Source organism: Mya arenaria, chromosome 3 (genome assembly GCF_026914265.1).
Source record: "Mya arenaria isolate MELC-2E11 chromosome 3, ASM2691426v1".
In the NCBI taxonomy this organism is placed as follows: Eukaryota; Metazoa; Mollusca; class Bivalvia; order Myida; family Myidae; genus Mya; species Mya arenaria.
The window spans coordinates 50,643,363-50,663,582 of record NC_069124.1 but is presented as its reverse complement, the minus strand read 5'-3'; the positions used below and the strand labels follow the sequence as shown (position 1 = coordinate 50,663,582).

Genomic DNA, 20,220 nt, shown 5'->3' with positions numbered 1-20,220 from the left:
TAATGAGTGCTACATCGTCGTCCTATCTGTCATTATAATGAGTTCTGCTATATCGTCGTTCTATCTGTCATTATAATGAGTGTTACATCGTCGTTCTATCTGTCATTATAATGAGTACTACATCGTCGTCCTATCTGTCATTATAATGAGTGTTACATCGTCGTTCTATCTGTCATTATAATGAGTGCTACATCGTCGTTCTATCTGTTATTTTACATCGCCGTCCTATATGTCATTTTACATCGTCGTTCTATCTGTCATTTTACATCGTCGTCCTATCTGTCATTCTACATCGTCGTTCTATCTGTCATTTTACATCGTCGTCCATCTGTCATTATATGGAGAGCTGAATCATCGTTCTATCTGTCATTATAAGGAGTGCTGCATCGTCGTCCTATCTGTCATTATAAGGAGTTCTACATCGTCGTTATATCTGTCATTCTAAGGAGTGCTTCATCGCCGTTATATCTGTCATTATAAGGAGTGCTTCATCGTCGTTATATCTGTCATTATAAGGAGTGCTTCATCGTCGTTATATCTGTCATTCTAAGGAGTGCTACATCATCGTTTTATCTGTCATTCTAAGGAGTGCTGCATCGTCGTTTTATCTGTCATTATAAGGAGTTCTACATCGTCGTTATATCTGTCATTCTAAGGAGTGCTGCATCGTCGTCCTATCTGTCATTATAAGGAGTTCTACATCGTCGTTATATCTGTCATTATAAGGAGTGCTTCATCGTCGTTATATCTGTCATTCTAAGGAGTGCTACATCGTCGTTTTATCTATCATTATCAGGAGTGCTACATAGTCGTTCTATCTGTCATTATAAGGAGTGCTTCATCGTCGATCTATCTGTCATTAAAAGGAGAGCTACATCGTCGTTTTATCTGTCATTATCAGGAGTGCTATATCGTCGTTCTATCTGTCATTATAAGGACTGCTACATAGTCGTTCTATCTGTCATTCTAAGGAGTGGAATATCGTCGTTCTATCTGACATTATAAGGAGTGCTATATCGTCGTTCAATCTGTTATTATAAGGTGTGCTATATCGTCGTTCTATCTGTCATTATAAGGAATGCTACATCGTCGTTCTATCTGTAATTATAAGGAGTGCTACATTGTCGTTCTATCTGTCATTATAAGGAGTGCTACATCGTCGTTCTATCTGTCATTTTACATCGTCGTCTAAATTGTGATTATAATGAGCGCTGCATCGTCGTTCTATCTGTCATTATAAGGAGTGCTACATCGCCGTTCTATCTGTCATTATAAGGAGAGCTACATCGTCGTTCTTTCTGTCATTATCAGGAGTGCTACATCGTCGTTCTATCTGTCATTGTAAGGACTGCTACATAGTCGTTCTATCTGTCATTCTAAGGAGTGGAATATCGTCGTTCTATCTGACATTATAAGGAGTGCTATATCGTCGTTCAATCTGTTATTATAAGGTGTGCTATATCGTCGTTCTATCTGTCATTATAAGGAATGCTACATCGTCGTTCTATCTGTAATTATGAGGAGTGCTACATCGCCGTTCTATCTGTCATTATAAGGAGTGCTACATCGTCGTTCTATCTGTCATTATAAGGAGGGCTACATCGTCGTTCTATCTGTCATTATAATGAGTTCTACATCGTCGTTCTATCTGTCATTATAATGAGTGCTACATCGTCGTTCTATCTGTCATTATAAGGAGCGTTACATTGCGTTCTATCTGTCATTAAAAGGAGTGGAATATCGTCGTTCTATCTGTCATTCTAAGTAGTGCTACATCGTCGTTCTATCTGTAATAACAATGAGTGGAATATCGTCGTTATATCTGTCATCTAAGGAGTGGAATATCGTCGTTCTATCTGTCATTCTAAGGAGTGCTATATCGTCGTTCTATCTGTAATTACAAGGAGTGCTACATCGTCGTTCTACCTGTCATTCTACATCGTCGTCCTTTCTGTCATTTTAAGGAGTGGAATATCGTCGTTCTATCTGACATTATAAGGAGTGCTACATCGTCGTTCTATCTGTCATTCTACATCGTCATCTTAGTTGTGATTATAATGAATGCTATATCGTCGTTCTATCTGTCATTTTAAGGAGTGCTACATCGTCGTCCTATCTGTCATTATATGGAGCGCTACATTGCGTTCTATCTGTCATTACAAGGAGTGCTACATCGTCGTTATATCTGTCATCTAAGGAGTGGAATATCGTCGTTCTATCTGTCATTCTAAGAAATGCTATATCGTCGTTCTATCTGTCATTATAAGGAGTGCTACATCGTCGTTCTATCTGTCATTATAAGGAGTGCTACATCGTCGCTCTATCTGTCATTATAAGGAGTGGTGCTACATCGTCGTTCTATCTGTCATTATAAGGAGTGCTACATCGTCGTTCTATCTGTCATTATAATGAGTGCTACATCGTCGTTCTATCTGTCTTAATAAGGATTGCTACATCGTTGTCCTATCTGTCATTATAAGGAGTGCTACATCGTCGTTCTATCTGTCATTATAAGGATTGCTACATCGTCGTTATATCTTTCATTATAAGGTGTGCTACATCGTCGTTCTATTTGTCATTATAATGAGTGCTACATCGTCGTTCTATCTGTCATTATAAGGAGTGCTACATCGTCGTTCTATCTGTCATTATAAGGAGTGCTACATCGTCGTTCTATCTGTCATTATAAGGAGTGCTACATCGTCGTTCTATCTTTCATTATAAGGTGTGCTACATCGTCGTTCTATTTGTCATTATAAGGAGTGCTACATCGTCGTTCTATCTGTCATTATAAGGAGTGCTACATCGTCGTTCTATCTGTCATTATAAGGAGTGCTACATCGTCGTTCTAACTGTCATTATAAGGTGTGCTACATCGTCGTTCTATCTGTCATTATAAGGAGTGCTACATCGTCGTTCTATCTGTCATTATAAGGTGTGCTACATCGTCGTTTTATCTGTCATTATAAGGATTACTACATCGTCGTCCTATCTGTCATTATAAGGAGTGCTACATCGTCGTCCTATCTGTCATTATAAGGAGGGCTTCATCGCCGTCCTATCTGTCATTATCAGGAGTGCTACATCGTCGTCCTATCTATCATTATAAGGAGTGCTACATCGTCGTCCTATCTGTCATTATAAGGAGTGCTACATCGTCGTTATATCTGTCATTATCAGGTGTGCTACATCGTCGTTTTATCTGTCATTATATGGAGTGCTACATCGTCGTCCTATCTGTCATTATAGGGAGTGCTACATCGTCGTTCTATCTGTCATTCTACATCGTCGTCCTATATGTCATTATAAGGAGTGCTACGTCGTTATAATATCTGTCATTGTAAGGAGTGCTACATCGTCGTTATATCTGTCATAATAAGGAGTGGAATATCGTCGTTCTATCTGACATTATAAGGAGTGCTATATCGTCGTTCAATCTGTTATTATAAGGTGTGCTATATCGTCGTTTTATCTGTCATTATAAGGAATGCTACATCGTCGTTCTTTCTGTAATTATGAGGAGTGCTACATCGTCGTTCTATCTGTCATTATAAGGAGTGCTACATCGTCGTTCTATCTGTCATTATAAGGAGGGCTACATCGTCGTTCTATCTGTCATTATAATGAGTTCTACATCGTCGTTCTATCTGTCATTATAATGAGTGCTACATCGTCGTTCTATCTGTCATTATAAGGAGCGTTACATTGCGTTCTATCTGTCATTAAAAGGAGTGGAATATCGTCGTTCTATCTGTCATTCTAAGTAGTGCTACATCGTCGTTCTATCTGTAATAACAATGAGTGGAATATCGTCGTTATATCTGTCATCTAAGGAGTGGAATATCGTCGTTCTATCTGTCATTCTAAGGAGTGCTATATCGTCGTTCTATCTGTAATTACAAGGAGTGCTACATCGTCGTTCTATCTGTCATTCTACATCGTCGTCCTTTCTGTCATTTTAAGGAGTGGAATATCGTCGTTCTATCTGACATTATAAGGAGTGCTACATCGTCGTTCTATCTGTCATTCTACATCGTCATCTTAGTTGTGATTATAATGAATGCTATATCGTCGTTCTATCTGTCATTTTAAGGAGTGCTACATCGTCGTCCTATCTGTCATTATATGGAGCGCTACATTGCGTTCTATCTGTCATTACAAGGAGTGCTACATCGTCGTTATATTTGTCATCTAAGGAGTGGAATATCGTCGTTCTATCTGTCATTCTAAGAAATGCTATATCGTCGTTCTATCTGTCATGATAAGGAGTGCTACATCGTCGTTCTATCTGTCATTATAAGGAGTGCTACATCGTCGTTCTATCTGTCATTATAAGGAGTGGTGCTACATCGTCGTTCTATCTGTCATTATAAGGAGTGCTACATCGTCGTTCTACCTGTCATTATAATGAGTGCTACATCGTCGTTCTATCTGTCTTAATAAGGATTGCTACATCGTTGTTCTATCTGTCATTATAAGGAGTGCTACATCGTCGTTCTATCTGTCATTATAAGGAGTGCTACATCGTCGTTATATCTTTCATTATAAGGTGTGCTACATCGTCGTTCTATTTGTCATTATAATGAGTGCTACATCGTCGTTCTATTTGTCATTATAAGGAGTGCTACATCGTCGTTCTATCTGTCATTATAAGGAGTGCTACATCGTCGTTCTATCTGTCATTATAAGGAGTGCTACATCGCCGTTCTATCTGTCATTATAATGAGTTCTACATCGTCGTTCTATCTGTCATTATAAGGTGTGCTACATCGTCGTTTTATTTGTCATTATAAGGAGTGCTACATCGTCGTTCTATCTGTCATTATAAGGAGTGCTACATCGTCGTTCTATTTGTCATTATAATGAGTGCTACATCGTCGTTCTATTTGTCATTATAATGAGTTCTACATCGTCGTTCTATCTGTCATTATAATGAGTGCTACATCGTCGTTCTATTTGTCATTATAAGGAGTGCTACATCGTCGTTCTATCTGTCATTATAAGGAGTGATACATCGTCGTTCTATCTGTCATTATAAGGAGTGCTACATCGCCGTTCTATCTGTCATTATAATGAGTTCTACATCGTCGTTCTATCTGTCATTATAAGGAGTGCTACATCGCCGTTCTATCTGTCATTATAATGAGTTCTGCTACATCGTCGTTCTATCTGTCATTATAAGGTGTGCTACATCGTCGTTCTATTTGTCATTATAAGGAGTGCTACATCGTCGTTCTATCTGTCATTATAAGGAGTGCTACATCGTCGTCCTATCTGTCATTATAAGGAGTGCTACATCGTCGTTCTATCTGTCATTATAAGGTGTGCTACATCGTCGTTCTGTCTGTCATTATAAGGAGTGCTTCATCGCCGTCCTATCTGTCATTATAAGGAGTTCTACATCGTCGTCCTATCTGTCATTATAAGGAGTGCTACATCGTCGTCCTATCTGTCATTATAAGGAGTGCTACATCGTCGTCCTATCTGTCATTATAAGGAGTACTACATCGTCGTCCTATCTGTCATTATAAGGAGTGCTACATCGTCGTCCTATTTGTCATTATAAGGTGTGCTACATCGTCGTCCTATCTGTCATTATAAGGATTACTACATCGTCGTCCTATCTGTCATTATAAGGAGTACTACATCGTCGTCCTATTTGTCATTATAAGGTGTGCTACATCGTCGTCCTATCTGTCATTATAAGGATTACTACATCGTCGTCCTATCTGTCATTATAAGGAGTGCTACATCGTCGTCCTATCTGTCATTATAAGGTGTGCTACATCGTCGTCCTATCTGTCATTATAAGGAGTGCTACATCGTCGTCCTATTTGTCATTATAAGGTGTGCTACATCGTCGTCCTATCTGTCATTATAAGGATTACTACATCGTCGTCCTATCTGTCATTATAAGGAGTACTACATCGTCGTCCTATTTGTCATTATAAGGTGTGCTACATCGTCGTCCTATCTGTCATTATAAGGAGTGCTACATCGTCGTCCTATCTGTCATTATAAGGTGTGCTACATCGTCGTCCTATCTGTCATTATAAGGAGTGCTACATCGTCGTCCTATCTGTCATTATAAGGAGTGCTACATCGTCGTCCTATCTGTCATTATAAGGATTACTACATCGTCGTTCTATTTGTCATTATAATGAGTGCTACATCGTCGTTCTATTTGTCATTATAAGGAGTGCTACATCGTCGTTTTATCTGTCATTATAAGGAGTACTACATCGTCGTCCTATCTGTCATTATAAGGAGTGCTACATCGTCGTCCTATCTGTCATTATAAGGAGTGCTTCATCGCCGTCCTATCTGTCATTATCAGGAGTGCTACATCGTCGTCCTATCTGTCATTATAAGGAGTGCTACATCGTCGCCCTATCTGTCATTATAAGGAGTGCTTCATCGCCGTCCTATCTGTCATTATCAGGAGTGTTACATCGTCGTCCTATCTGTCATTATAAGGAGTTCTACATCGTCGTCCTATCTATCATTATAAGGAGTTCTACATCGTCGTCCTATCTGTCATTATAAGGAGTACTACATCGTCGTCCTATCTGTCATTATAAGGAGTTCTACATCGTCGTCCTATCTATCATTATCAGGAGTGCTACATCGCCGTTCTATCTGTCATTATAAGGAGTGCTACATCGTCGTTTTATCTATCATTATCAGGAGTTCTACATCGTCGTCCTATCTGTCATTATCAGGAGTGCTACATCGTCGTTCTATCTGTCATTATATGGAGAGCTGAATCATCGTTCTATCTGTCATTCTAAGGAGTGCTATATTGTCGTTCTATCTGTCATTATAAGGAGTGCTACATCGTCGTTTTATCTGTCATTCTACATCGTCGTCGTAGTTGTGATTATAATGAGTGCTATATCGTCGTCCTATCTATCATTATAAGGAGTTCTACATCGTCGTCCTATCTGTCATTATAAGGAGTGCTACATCGTCGTTTTATCTGTCATTCTACATCGTCGTCGAAGTTGTGATTATAATGAGTGCTATATCGTCGTCCTATCTATCATTATAAGGAGTTCTACATCGTCGTCCTATCTATCATTATCAAGAGTTCTACATCGTCGTCCTATCTGTCATTATAAGGAGTACTACATCGTCGTCCTATCTGTCATTATAAGGAGTTCTACATCGTCGTCCTATCTATCATTATCAGGAGTGCTACATCGCCGTTCTATCTGTCATTATAAGGAGTGCTACATCGTCGTTTTATCTATCATTATCAGGAGTTCTACATCGTCGTCCTATCTGTCATTATCAGGAGTGCTACATCGTCGTTATATCTGTCATTATCAGGTGTGCTACATCGTCGTTTTATCTGTCATTATATGGAGTGCTACATCGTCGTCCTATCTGTCATTATAGGGAGTGCTACATCGTCGTTCTATCTGTCATTCTACAAAGTCGTCCTATTTGTCATTATAACGAGTCCAACATCGTCGTCCTATCAGTCATTAGAAGGAGTCGAACATCGTCGTCCTATATGTCATTATAAGTTCGTAGAGGCTTCTACATAAATTGGGCAGATATTTAAGAAGTCACTACATTACTCGTCGATACCAACATATGGCGTAGCAAGGCTGTAACCATTGGGTGGATATCCCACATTATCTGTATTTTTTCCTATGTTTTAGACAATTCAACTAGATACGTAGAGATCTTGCACGTACCTGTTTGATCATTTGTGGTGTCCGGGACTGCCAACTCGTGGTGAGAATTTTCCGTACCTCTGTACTTAATGAGATCTGAAATGTATAATGTACTATTTAGTCAACCGGATAGAATGGTTAAAGAAGAAGTAAAAAATGATTGGATCTAAGTTTATTTCTTGAAAAAACATAGACAAATAAATTCGAGATTATCTAAATCTATCATTACGAGTAGCCAATCAGAAGACCTCGGCCGTTATTCAGTCTATCCCGAAGCTTGCCGGGGATGGCCGAGTTGTTACGAGTTCACGAGCGATCTGCCAATGGCGGTCATTTTAAAACAAGATTTACATACGCCTAGAAACATATGTCATGGCCGGCAAAATAACAAACTGCACCCACTTGAACCATGGCATACTTCATCATGTGGCGTGTTTCCGTCGAAGGAATACTCTAAAAATACACTATCAATGTTAATATGGAAAACCCACATTCACTACCATACAAAAGATAAATACATTGCTGGCTTTAGGCTGCATGTCTCCTGTAAGCCTAGGCCATGGTATGTGGTGTTTCCAATTTGTTTGCAATATTCAGCTCCAACGCACAACTCGTGTTGTGAGTGTTTCTACTACAACCTTTATGTTCCGTATTTGCTTTCAGGACTTTCTTTTCGAAGGCGAACGCTGTGACACGAAGGGCTGTAGTCACAGCCTTGTCTCCTACCTGGTTGGCAATGTTCACACCACACGCTCACCACCCTATCCATTGCCCCTCCCCAATCCTATATGTAAACGTACCGCCTTAGTCATCATGAAAAGTTTCTTGTCAAAGGATAGTGCTGTGTCATAAAGGGCTGTGGTCAACGTTTTGTCCTTTATCTCGTTGGCCATACACACTCCCGTCCCAACCAATACTACCCCAACACTCTGTCTCCACCCAAATAATGTATGTTTATGTACCTCTGTATTCGCCTTGAACAGTTTCTTGTCAAAGGTAAGTGCTGTGTCATGGAGGGCCGTGGTCACCGCCTTTTCCTCAACCTCGTTGGCGATGTCCACGAACGACTTCAGCTCCTTCTCAAAGTCATTCTGTTTTCTGCGAGGTAAAAGACGCAAGATTAGACCTGTGACCATGGCTGAATCATTGATAGACATGTGAATATGGCCGAACCATTTATATAAATGTGGACATGCCTGAACCATTGATAGACATGTGAACATTCCTAAACCATTGATAGACACGTGAACATGGCTGAATCATTGATAGACATTTGAATATGGCTGTACCAAAAATAGACCTGTGAACATGACTGAACCATTGATAGACCTGTGAACATGGCTGAACCATTGATAGACATGTGAATATGGCTGTACCAATGATAGACCTATGAACATGGCTGAACCATTGATAAACAGGTGAACATGGCTGAACTATTGATAGAGACGTGAACATGGCTGAACCATTGATAGATATGTGAACATGGCTGAACTATTGATAGACACGTGAACATGGCTGAACCATTGATAGACATGTGAAGATGGCTGTACCAATGATTAACACGTGAACATGACTGAACCATTGATATTTATGTGAACATGACTGAACCATTGACAGACATGTGAACATGACTAAACCATTTATAGATATGTAAATATGACTGAACAATTGACAGATATGTGAACATGACTGAACGATTGATAGACATGTGAACATGACTGAACCATTGATAGATATGTGAACATGACTGAACCATTGATAGACATGTGAACATGGCTGAACCATTGATAGACATGCGAAAATGGCTGAACCAATGATAGACCTGTGAACATGGCTGAACCATTGATAGACATGTGAACACGACTGAATCATTGATAGACACGTGAACATGGCTGATTCACTGATATACATGTTCACATGACGGAACCATTGATAGACATGTGTACATGGCTGAACTATTGATAGACACTTGAACATTGCTGAACCATTGATAGACCTGTGTACATGAACATCGAATAACCTGACATGTAAAAAAGACTGAACCATTGATAGACAAAAACTTCTTGTAATCTATACAAGGCACTTTTGGATTTTAATCTATATGTTTCAACAATGTGGAAAGGTTATTTCAATAATATGGAGTGTGACATGTCTATCCTTTACAATGTAACGTAATGAAATTACAGCAAAAATTGATTTAAAGTGCTGTTATCGTCATAAATTGACACTTCAGCAGTTTGCTTTTCACTTTAACAAATATTGAATATTAATATCCTGAAATATTAAACTTATTGGATTAAATGTTTCGCAATTACGGAAATCAATATAGTTGTATTATATTTTTCTTTGAAATATTACCGCTTTATTGACAAGTACCCGGTGTACTCTAACACTTAAATTACCTGACCCTATTATACAAAGGCACAATAATACCCCCCCCCCCCACACACACACACACACAGACAGTTTCGCACTTAATTTGAACAAAATTTTCTTCATTATTGCTATCTGATAAAGAAAAACATTAATTTACGTACAACAACTGCGTTCTTCTAGCAATTATTTGCACTAAAAAACCCAATGAGAATTGAAATGCATAAAACAAGCTTTACTTATCCTTAGATGCATATTATTATTTATGTCATATTCAATAAAAATATAATAAGTTAAACTCACGACATGATCATGTTAATCCATTGTGTGACGATGACAACGATTCTGGCATATTTCTTGAAGAATGATTGTGCCTGCAAAATGAAACAAAATGTGGTTAGTTTACGGAAACAAACACATGCACTTATGCATCAGTCAATTGTAACCACGCCCCCCCCGGTCCGGATAATAGCGTGGATTTTGACTTTCGGTCCAACCAAGCCCGGGTAAGACGAACTACTGGTAAAATCCCCGACAAATGCCCCCGCACCCCAGGGACCCTAGGTAAGGCCCATTCTCCGCTATTTTTGTCGCGAAGCCAAAACGCATTTACCCGGCATTGCGGGGCCACCAGGAAGGTAAAAACACGGCCCATTTCCCCGGCTATCCCCGGTATACACCCGGACCTGGGTGGGCGTGGTTACAATTGACTGGTGCATTAGTCTCTAGTATAAAAAACGTCAGATTTACCAGGTGCTCTATCATCAATATAACAATATTTATGTTCTTTATCATTTTGGAGACTAACGAGTGCATTGCAGTTTCATACTTGTAAAACACATATGCCGTATGTCCTTCTAAGCAATTGAAACTTTCCTACGTCGACGTAAACGTCTCATGCTACAAACATGTAATACAAACACGTACCATGCCATTTTGAGTGAACCTGGATGGGGCATAGTAGGGCGTCTCTTCCTCTTGTTCAGTGTCCGTCTTCGTGCCGCCCTCTTTCCGCTTCCCCTGTGCCAGCTTCAGAAACTTTCCATTGATCGTCTGTACGTTATTCCTGAGTAGCGTAAGCCGCGCCAGTCGGTCAATGGGCAGCTCGAGCTCGCTCTCAAGGCGCTCCCGGTTCCGCGACACTGCAATCTCGCGGTCAATGTCGATCGAGGACAGACGGACCTGCGCCATCGGCTCTACGCCTTGATTGTAATTCGGCAAGCGGGGGAGCACCGGCGCGATGTCAAGGTCTATGCTATATCGCAGCTTACTCTGCCGCCGACTGGAAGTGCTATTAGCCGGTTGGCTCAGACATGAGTTTTCTTTTTCTAACGGTACTTGACACGGATCAACCACAAACTTTGATGTCTTTAAGCGTTCTAGCGCTGATATTTTTCGTCCAAGATGTTCTTTCACAGTCATTTTAGACATTTCTGGAAGGTCACTTATAAACTGTGATTGCAACACGGCTATTTTCATTTGTTTCTTTCTTTTCATTTTCTGATACACTTGTTTCAAATCAAATTTATCCATTTTTTCCACAGGTCGAAGTGCAAACTCCGATAAATCCTGCCATTCAGCGGCTGTTTTGCTCTTCAACTTCTCTGCCGTCCGAGCACTATTGTACCTAGTCTTTATTTTCTGAGCAAGTTTCTTCGATTTCATTAATAATTGAGCAGTCTTGTGAAAGTCATCTACACCGAAGCGTTTCGGTGAACACAAAATATCGTCTCTCTCTGACTGACTCAGATCCTCATCGTCGTCCAAATGCGCTTCACTCAAGATATGGGCGACATTTTTCACCCGTCCCCATTGTTTCGTCGTACCAGACGTTTTGACCGCCGACGCCGACGTCTGTCGGATGACCTGGTCGTCTAGGGTCGGAATGTAGTCAACCTCCGACATCTTCCTGGACATTTTCAGCGGGGACTGGACCCCACTCGGGTCCACCTGAAGTCCCATAATATGGGGATGGGGGTAAGATAGTTATTCACTTGTATAAGGTAGTCCCTGAAAGAAGACAAAAACTATGGCGGTGAAAAATGAAAGGCAAAAGACCCTATATTTAGGATTAAACTAGCGAATTTAGGCTGAGGGCGCACCCGGATCCCCCTCCCCCTCTTAAATCGTCCAAGTTTACTTCATATCGGCTAAAACGTAATCAAATTTGCTCAACACGCATCGTTTCGGTCTAGATATTGTTAAAATTTTCGTGTTCAAAAACACCCCCTACAAACATTTTCAACCATTTGAATTTCAGTTCTGAGGGAGAAGCAAATGTCATAAGATTATGCCCCTAACATAGAGATATGTAGGTTATCTACCAAGGGGTTATATACCAAGATTTATACTCCTTAAATAGAATATGATTATTTTATCTTTTAACGCTCTTTAACTTAAAAAGTTGCTACAACGGTTAACAAGACGATGTGTCGCGCGTGTGTTCTTTAAATAACTGTCAAAATAGCTTCAATTTTCTGTTCCTTTCTTACAATGGTAAGCTTAGCACATGTTAAACAATCGACGAAAAGAACACCATGTGTGGTGTTCAACACCATGATCTGTAGGTCCGAGATGAAATACATCTTTGCAAAAAAATTCTAAACTTAGTAGTGCACCAGTCAATTGTAACCACGCCCCCCCCTCCAGGTCCAGGGAATAGCGGGTGACTTTGAGTTCCGGTCCAGCCAAGCCCGGGTAAAATCCCAGCCATGCGGGGACAAACTGATGGTAAAATCCTCGCCAAATGCCCCCGCACCCAAGGGACCCTAGGTAAGGCCCATTCCCCGCTATATATGACGCGAAGGCAAGCACTGCGGGCCACCTGGAAGGTAAAAACACAGCCCATTTCCCCGGCTATCCCCGGTATATCCCGGACCTGGTGGGGGGCGTGGTTACAATTAACTGGTGCATAACAAGTAAATTACTCAATACAAGTTAATCTCTATATATGGCCTTGACCTTGTAGTGACCTCGGTTTTTGCGGCACATCTTAATGAATAACACAATATAATAATATACCTCAAAGGACCTAAAACTCCAGTGGTAGGTTACCCTGGTCCAGTCGATGGTCCATATCATTTCCGGTGTCAGTACGCCAAAGATCAAGGTCACAGCTATGAGTCTTCACTGATCGGGCACCAGTGACAGCAGGTGGCTGCTTTTGTGCCGTCGTTTAAAGATCAAAAGTCCAGGTCAACAGTCCTTTGTAACTTGAGTACAGTTTAATATTGCATTAGTATGTTATTCTTATTGAATAATTAAATGTCCCCAATTGTGTCGGGATATGTAGATCACAGGCCACGGTCACAGCTTATGTTGTTTGGGGAATTGTGTCGGGATATGTAGATCATAGGCCAAGGTCACAGCTGATGTTGTTTGGGGAATTGTGTCGGGATATGTAGATCATAGGCCACGGTCACAGCTTATGTTGTTTGGGGAATTGTGTCGGGATATGTAGATCATAGGCCAAGGTCACAGCATATGTTGTTTGGGGAATTGTGTCGGGATATGTAGATCATAGGCCACGGTCACAGCTTATGTTGTTTGGGGAATTGTGTCGGGATATGTAGATCATAGGCCAAGGTCACAGCATATGTTGTTTGGGGAATTGTGTCGGGATATGTAGATCATAGGCCACGGTCACAGCTTATGTTGTTTGGGGAATTGTGTCGGGATATGTAGATCATAGGCCAAGGTCACAGCTTATGTTGTTTGGGGAATTGTGTCGGGATATGTAGATCATAGGCCACGGTCACAGCTTATGTTGTTTGGGAAATTGTGTCCGCTCTTTTAAGACCGTGGAACTTTAGATTTCTCTTGACCATTAAATTAACCGTAGTGTTTTGTTGTCAGTAGGTCAAAGTTCAAGGTCAATGGCGAAAGCGGTTTAGAATAAAATGTACTCACAATAATGTTCAAAGTGACACCATTGGACAAAGAAATGAATTGTATGTCGCATTTGACCGGTAGATGACCCTACTATGTACGAATTAAAAGTGAAACAAATTCCTACAGCATTAAGATTGTTTATGTCTCCACAATAACTTTTGGCGGGTGTCAACATCTTTACAATTAATAAATAAATGCATGATATGTTGTAATTGACCAGTAGATGACCCCTATTGTATTTGGATCAGTAGATTGTACTTATTTATTTTACAACAAATGTGAAACAAGTTATAACAACGTTAAATTAAACACTCCCATTTACGTTAAGATACCAAGGCAGTAAAACAGGGAGTCAATGACGCCTTAGTGAGATGCGGGTGAGTTAAACGCTGTACAAACCAGAAACCAAAAACATCAACGTTGGATTCCTTTATTGCCTTTGATATCTGCGCAATAACTAAAGAACGGCACGAAAAAATACCATTACACTTCCTTGATAACGACGCCTATTGTTTCGGAAGTCAGTAGGTCAAAGGCCAATGTAATCGCCAAAAATCTTTTGACAGAGTCTCCTCGTTCTTATTGTTTAATTCACCATAAAACGAATCGATTGTCCCCTACATCGTTGATATCAGCAATGGTGTTCTTCATTCACCAAAGCCACTTATATTTACTACTTACATGCAATTGAATTATTTTAAATATGCATGAAAACAAGAGCACCTAGTCAAATACATACGCTCCCCCGTTATTTTCAGTGACCTATGGGTACTTCTTAATAAGACACAAATAAAAAGGTTATTTACAAGTGAACAAAGTTGTGGATTTTTAATTGAACATTTTTAATTGATTGGGATAGGGTTAGGGTTACGTTTCGGAAAAACGACCGCGTCGGCCTATGGCGATAATGACGATAAAACAGAGATCACAGATTCTTGGCAGCCGTGATCGCCCCGCTGGTTTCCTTTGCACTGTCATTGACAAAAAAACAAGCTGTGACCTTGAACTTAAATGGGTCGAAACGTTTTTGTCCGATGTTCGCTTTTCTCTTTGGCTAGGCTTCGGTATTTTTATTTCCTAATCAGACTGATAAGATACGTGTTTCGATAAACATATCGATTCTAATAAGTATAGTTATTACATTATTAGCACTTAATCCAGCAAAATCAAATATAACATTCAAACACCAGGGGTTTTTGACATTAGCACGTCAAATTTGTTAGGTGTGTATTCCATTATTTGTTAAGCTGTCTGAGGAGGTTCAGTTTTGCTACCGTCAGGCCACTCTAATTTAGAACATGTTGTGTGTTCCGAAGCTGAACACCCTACCTTTAAACATGTTTTTAATGTCGCATTGAGTTGGTTTATAATACACTGTCGGTGTTTAATCGTAAACACAATGTGTTCATTTATTGGAAAGAAGCGAAAGAAGCGAAACCCCTTTAAATGCAATGATGTGTTCAATATCGGTTGCACTTAAGCGTTCAAATGACTTCAATATGCAGTGTACCTTTTAAGAGTGGGGGCTGGGTGCTTGGTACCAAAGATAATATCCATACTTTCAAACAACGCGTGAGATAATATTTTCAGGCTTTTCTTATGGAATGATGTCAGTTTCTTGTAATTAAAAATCTTTTCAAATCGCTTCTTTTAAACTCTTTATTCTGTGATATATTGAACTCACCGCGCCATGATTCCATAAGATTGGTTGTTTATTCAGGAAAGTATCGACTTTAAGTAAGTGTATTATCGTTATGTGTATATTTGAGCTCTTCATTTATGAGTTTTAGAAGAGTACAATTAAACAATTCATGTCGCTTTGCTTTCATTGAATAAAAAAAAAAACAACATTGACGCACACTGTTGGAGCTAGGACTGTTCTCTCTCCCTCATTCAAGCAATTTACGGGTTTTAATAATGATTATCAAACTATTTAATTCAACAAAATAAAGATAAAAAACCCATCGTATTCAAATACCATGGAAATGACATTTGCAGGTCACAGACAAGCTGCGATCTTGACCTAAAATTGGTCGATTCGCTTTCGTCCGACGTTCGCTCTTCTCTTTGGCTAGGCTACCGGTACATTGTATTTTTAATCCGTTATAATCTTATGTCAGACTGTCAACATACGTGTTTCGATAAAACATATTGATTTTAATAAGTAAAGTAAGTACATTATTAGCATTTAATTCGAAAAATCAAATATAATATTCAAACACCAGGGGGTTTTGACAATAGAACGTCAAAAATGTTAGGTGTGTATTCCATTATTTGTTTAGCTGTTTCGGGAGGTTCAGTTTGGCTTTTGTCAGGCCACTCCAATTTTGAACAACACTCTGCCTTTAAACATGTTCTTGATGTCGTATTGAGTCGGTTTATAAAACATGTTCGGTGTTAAATTGTTAACACAATGTGTTCATTTATTGAATACAAGCGAAAAATTTGAACACCCTTTTAAAGCACGTGTTCAACATCTGTTGCATTTGTGCGTTCAAATCACTTAAATATAAAGAGTACCTTTGTCGTTTTTTAAAGAGTGGTGGTTGAGTGCCTAGTACCGAAGAAAATATATCTACTTTCAAACAACGCGTGAGAAATTTTTAGTGGGTTTTATTTTGGAATGATATCAGTTTCTTGTAATTAAAATCTTTTCAAATCGTTTCTTTTAAACGCTTTATTCTGTGATATAATGAACTCATCGCGCCATGATTTCATAAGATTGGTTGTTTATTCAGGAAAGTATCGACTTTAAGTAAGTGTATTATCGTTATGTGTATATTTGAGCTCTTCATTTATGAGTTTTAGAAGAGTACAATTAAACAATTCATGTCGCTTTGCTTTCATTGAATAAAACAAAACAAAAACATTGACGCACACTGTTGGAGCTAGGACTGTTCTCTCTCCCTCATTCAAACAATTTACGGGTTTTAATAATGATTATCAAACTATTTACTTCAATAAAATAAAAATAAAAGAACCCATCGTATTGAAATACCATGGAAATGACATTTGCAGGTCACAGACAAGCTGCGATCTTGACCTAAAATTGGTCGATTCGCTTTCGTCCGACGTTCGCTCTTCTCTTTGGCTAGGCTACCGGTATTTTTAATCCGTTATAATCTTATGTCAGACTGTCAACATACGTGTTTCGATAAAACATATTGATTTTAATAAGTAAAGTAAGTACATTATTAGCATTTAATTCGAAAAATCAAATATAATATTCAAACACCAGGGGGTTTTGACAATAGAACGTCAAAAATGTTAGGTGTGTATTCCATTATTTGTTTAGCTGTTTCGGGAGGTTCAGTTTGGCTTTTGTCAGGCCACTCCAATTTTGAACAACACTCTGTCTTTAAACATGTTCTTGATGTCGTATTGAGTCGGTTTATAAAACATGTTCGGTGTTAAATTGTTAACACAATGTGTTCATTTATTGAATACAAGCGAAAAATTTGAACACCCTTTTAAAGCACGTGTTTAACATCTGTTGCATTTGTGCGTACAAATCACTTGAATATAAAGTATACATTTGCCGTTTTTTTAAGAGTGGTGGTTGGGTGCCTAGTACCGAAGAAAATATATCTACTTTCAAACAACGCGTGGGAGATTTTAGTGGTTTTCTTTTGGAATGATGTCAGTTTCTTGTAATTAAAATCTTTTCAAATCGCTTCTTTTAAACTCATTATTCTGTGATATAATGAACTCACCGCGCCAAGATTTCATAAGATTGGTTCTTTATTCAGGAAAGTATCGACTTTAAGTAAGTGTATTATCGTTACGTATATGTTTGAGCTCTTCATTTATGAGTTTTAGAAGGGTACAATTAAACAATTCATGTCGCTTTGCTTTCATTGAATAAAACAAGAAAACTTATTGACCCACACTGTTGGAGCTAGGACTGTTCTCTCTCCCTCATTCAAACAATTACGGGTTTAAATAATGATTAACAAACTAATTAGAGCTGACTTTATTCCCAGTGGATTACATTAATCCTTTAAATCATACTAGTACTTGGTTACCGTTAATCTTCTTTACGAGTTAAATCCACTCTTGATTAATGACTTTAGAGGCAAAGGGACCATCAATTCAACGCGCGAACGACAAAAAAAAAACATTTTAAGAGATTTTAACTATTCAGAAATATATTCGGAAAAGCAATTATACGATCAGTGCATTTATTAGATGGCCCCAGTTTCCTGGTAAAAGGCCATGACGTTCGGGACAATTCCAGCATAGAGGTTTCGGTTCTAGGGGCCGAATAAGCCCCCAGCCTGGGGCCGTTTCAATAAAGGATCTTAGTTGATTTCAGTCGTACATTGAAATGAGCTTAGGGCAGTAGTTTTGTATTTTATATTCAATTTTATTTCGCTACAGATACCACTTTGATGGGACACTCGGACCGTATTTCTCCCTTTAAATGCCATATTAAATGCCGGGGGGGGGGGGGGGGGGGGGGGGCGCGCATTCTCTAACGCCTTGAGTCTCACTCAGTTCGAGGCTCAAGACTGCAAGACTTGATTTTCTAGTAAAATAGTGATAAGTAATGATGTTAAACATTGACGTATATATTATAGTTATTAACTTTTAAATATCTTCCATTTACCAATACGTGTGGTATATTTGATTTTTTCTTATCAAATTAAAAAAACAAAAAAAAACAACATGTTTTGGAGTGTTATAGTTATTAACTTTTAAACATCTTCCTTTTACCAATACGTGTGGTATATTTGATTTTTTCTTATCAAATTAAAAACAAAACAAAACATGTTTTGGAGTGTTATAGTTATTAACTTTTAAATATCTTCCTTTTACCAATACGTGTGATATATTTGATTTTTTCTTATCAAATTAAAAAACAAAAACAACATGTTTTGGAGTGTAAGTCTGGCATTGCTGTTCAATAACAGTTTGAACACCGCGAGCACTGTCTATAACACTTTCTACTGATCTACAAAAAGACGTAAAACGGGGGGCACCTTAGATCAGAGATTGTATATTTCGTTTTTATCTAGCGTGTATTAATCTCTGGTCGAAACTACCATATATTTAAAATTTCATATACACAACAAAAACTTACCCGCGTGAAATTACTCCATATAAAACACTAAGTCCAAAAGTTCCAAGAATTGGAACACCGCGGTTTTCACTGCACTGTCTATAAAAACTTTCACCACTCCGTAAAACACTCGAACTTAGTACTTACAGACTTAAATAATAATCCACTAAATAACCATAACGTGTTAGGATTAACGTCGGTTCGTCAAAAACAAGTATGTTTACAGTTTTTGACAAGCTCTTTAAATATTATAAAACGGATTTATAGTTAAACCCCTCCAATAAATCCTTCACCATACTTTTAACGTCTGCGGTTAAACTATTTAATAATGCAAAATGTTTTTAGATGTATTGGTTAATTTTAAGATGCCTTTTTATAAGGCATTGTGCTACTTATCCGGGTATTGTAAATAGAGACACAATTTGTTATATAAAATCCTTTATGCTTTCTTTGACAAATTTTTAAATTAACCTTCTGATTAACTGGCTATTCCGTTAAATTGAAGTACAGTCGAATCGCGATGGCTCGAACTCCCAGGGACCGGCAAAAGTACATCGAGCCTCGAAAAAAAAATCGAACCAAGCGGGATTGTTTACCTTCAGTATAAATTAATCGGTCCTTTACATCTAGTTCGAGCTAACGAGTAATTCGAGCCAAGCGAGTTCGAGCCAATGGGGTTCAACTGTACCAAACAATTTGCTTGATTTCATCGTCGGTTAACATGAAAATATAATCCAGGAGAAACTGAGGAAAAATAAAACACAACAAAAACAGTATCAAAACACAAAGCAGCAGTCTCACAAATTGACAGTTTTGATCTGTTTTAAGTGTTTTTGTCCCTGAATCAGCTCACTTTTGCCCAAAAACATCAATTTTCAAACGTAAATATGAAAACTGCGATCTGCTCTTTTATTAGCAGTCTTATATCACTGGTTTCCATATATTTATGCAAAAATTGGCTTAAAAATAAATAAAAAAAGTGGTCAAAACTGACAATTTGTGAGAGTGAAGCTTTAAAAGATACGATAAAAGAATAGAAAATTGACCATAGAAAATCCGTTTTTTAATAACACCACGCGTCCTCTGTCTGTAGACCTCAAGATTAATCACAATAAAACATTTTATATTAGGATTTAAATTAAAAAAAAAATCTAAATCCAATTTAACATAAAACAAACATTTTAGACGACAAGATTTACAGAATAGCAC

General features: G+C 38.6%; 1 protein-coding gene across 2 annotated transcripts in view; it reads right to left on the bottom strand.

The window, feature by feature from the left end:
* LOC128228837 (uncharacterized) overlaps positions 1-19,271 on the bottom strand; it is a 32,346-nt gene extending 13,075 nt beyond the window's left edge. For both annotated transcript variants that reach the window (XM_052940346.1, XM_052940347.1), the window contains exons 1-5: positions 19,033-19,271; positions 10,986-12,068; positions 10,362-10,432; positions 8,648-8,783; positions 7,707-7,781 (exon numbers count right to left, since the gene is read on the bottom strand). In XM_052940346.1, the coding sequence (XP_052796306.1) occupies positions 7,707-7,781; positions 8,648-8,783; positions 10,362-10,432; positions 10,986-12,020 (1,317 nt within the window). In that variant the 5' untranslated portion in view covers positions 12,021-12,068; positions 19,033-19,271. The remainder of the gene's footprint in view (positions 1-7,706; positions 7,782-8,647; positions 8,784-10,361; positions 10,433-10,985; positions 12,069-19,032) is intronic.
* Positions 19,272-20,220: the final 949 nt, after the last annotated feature.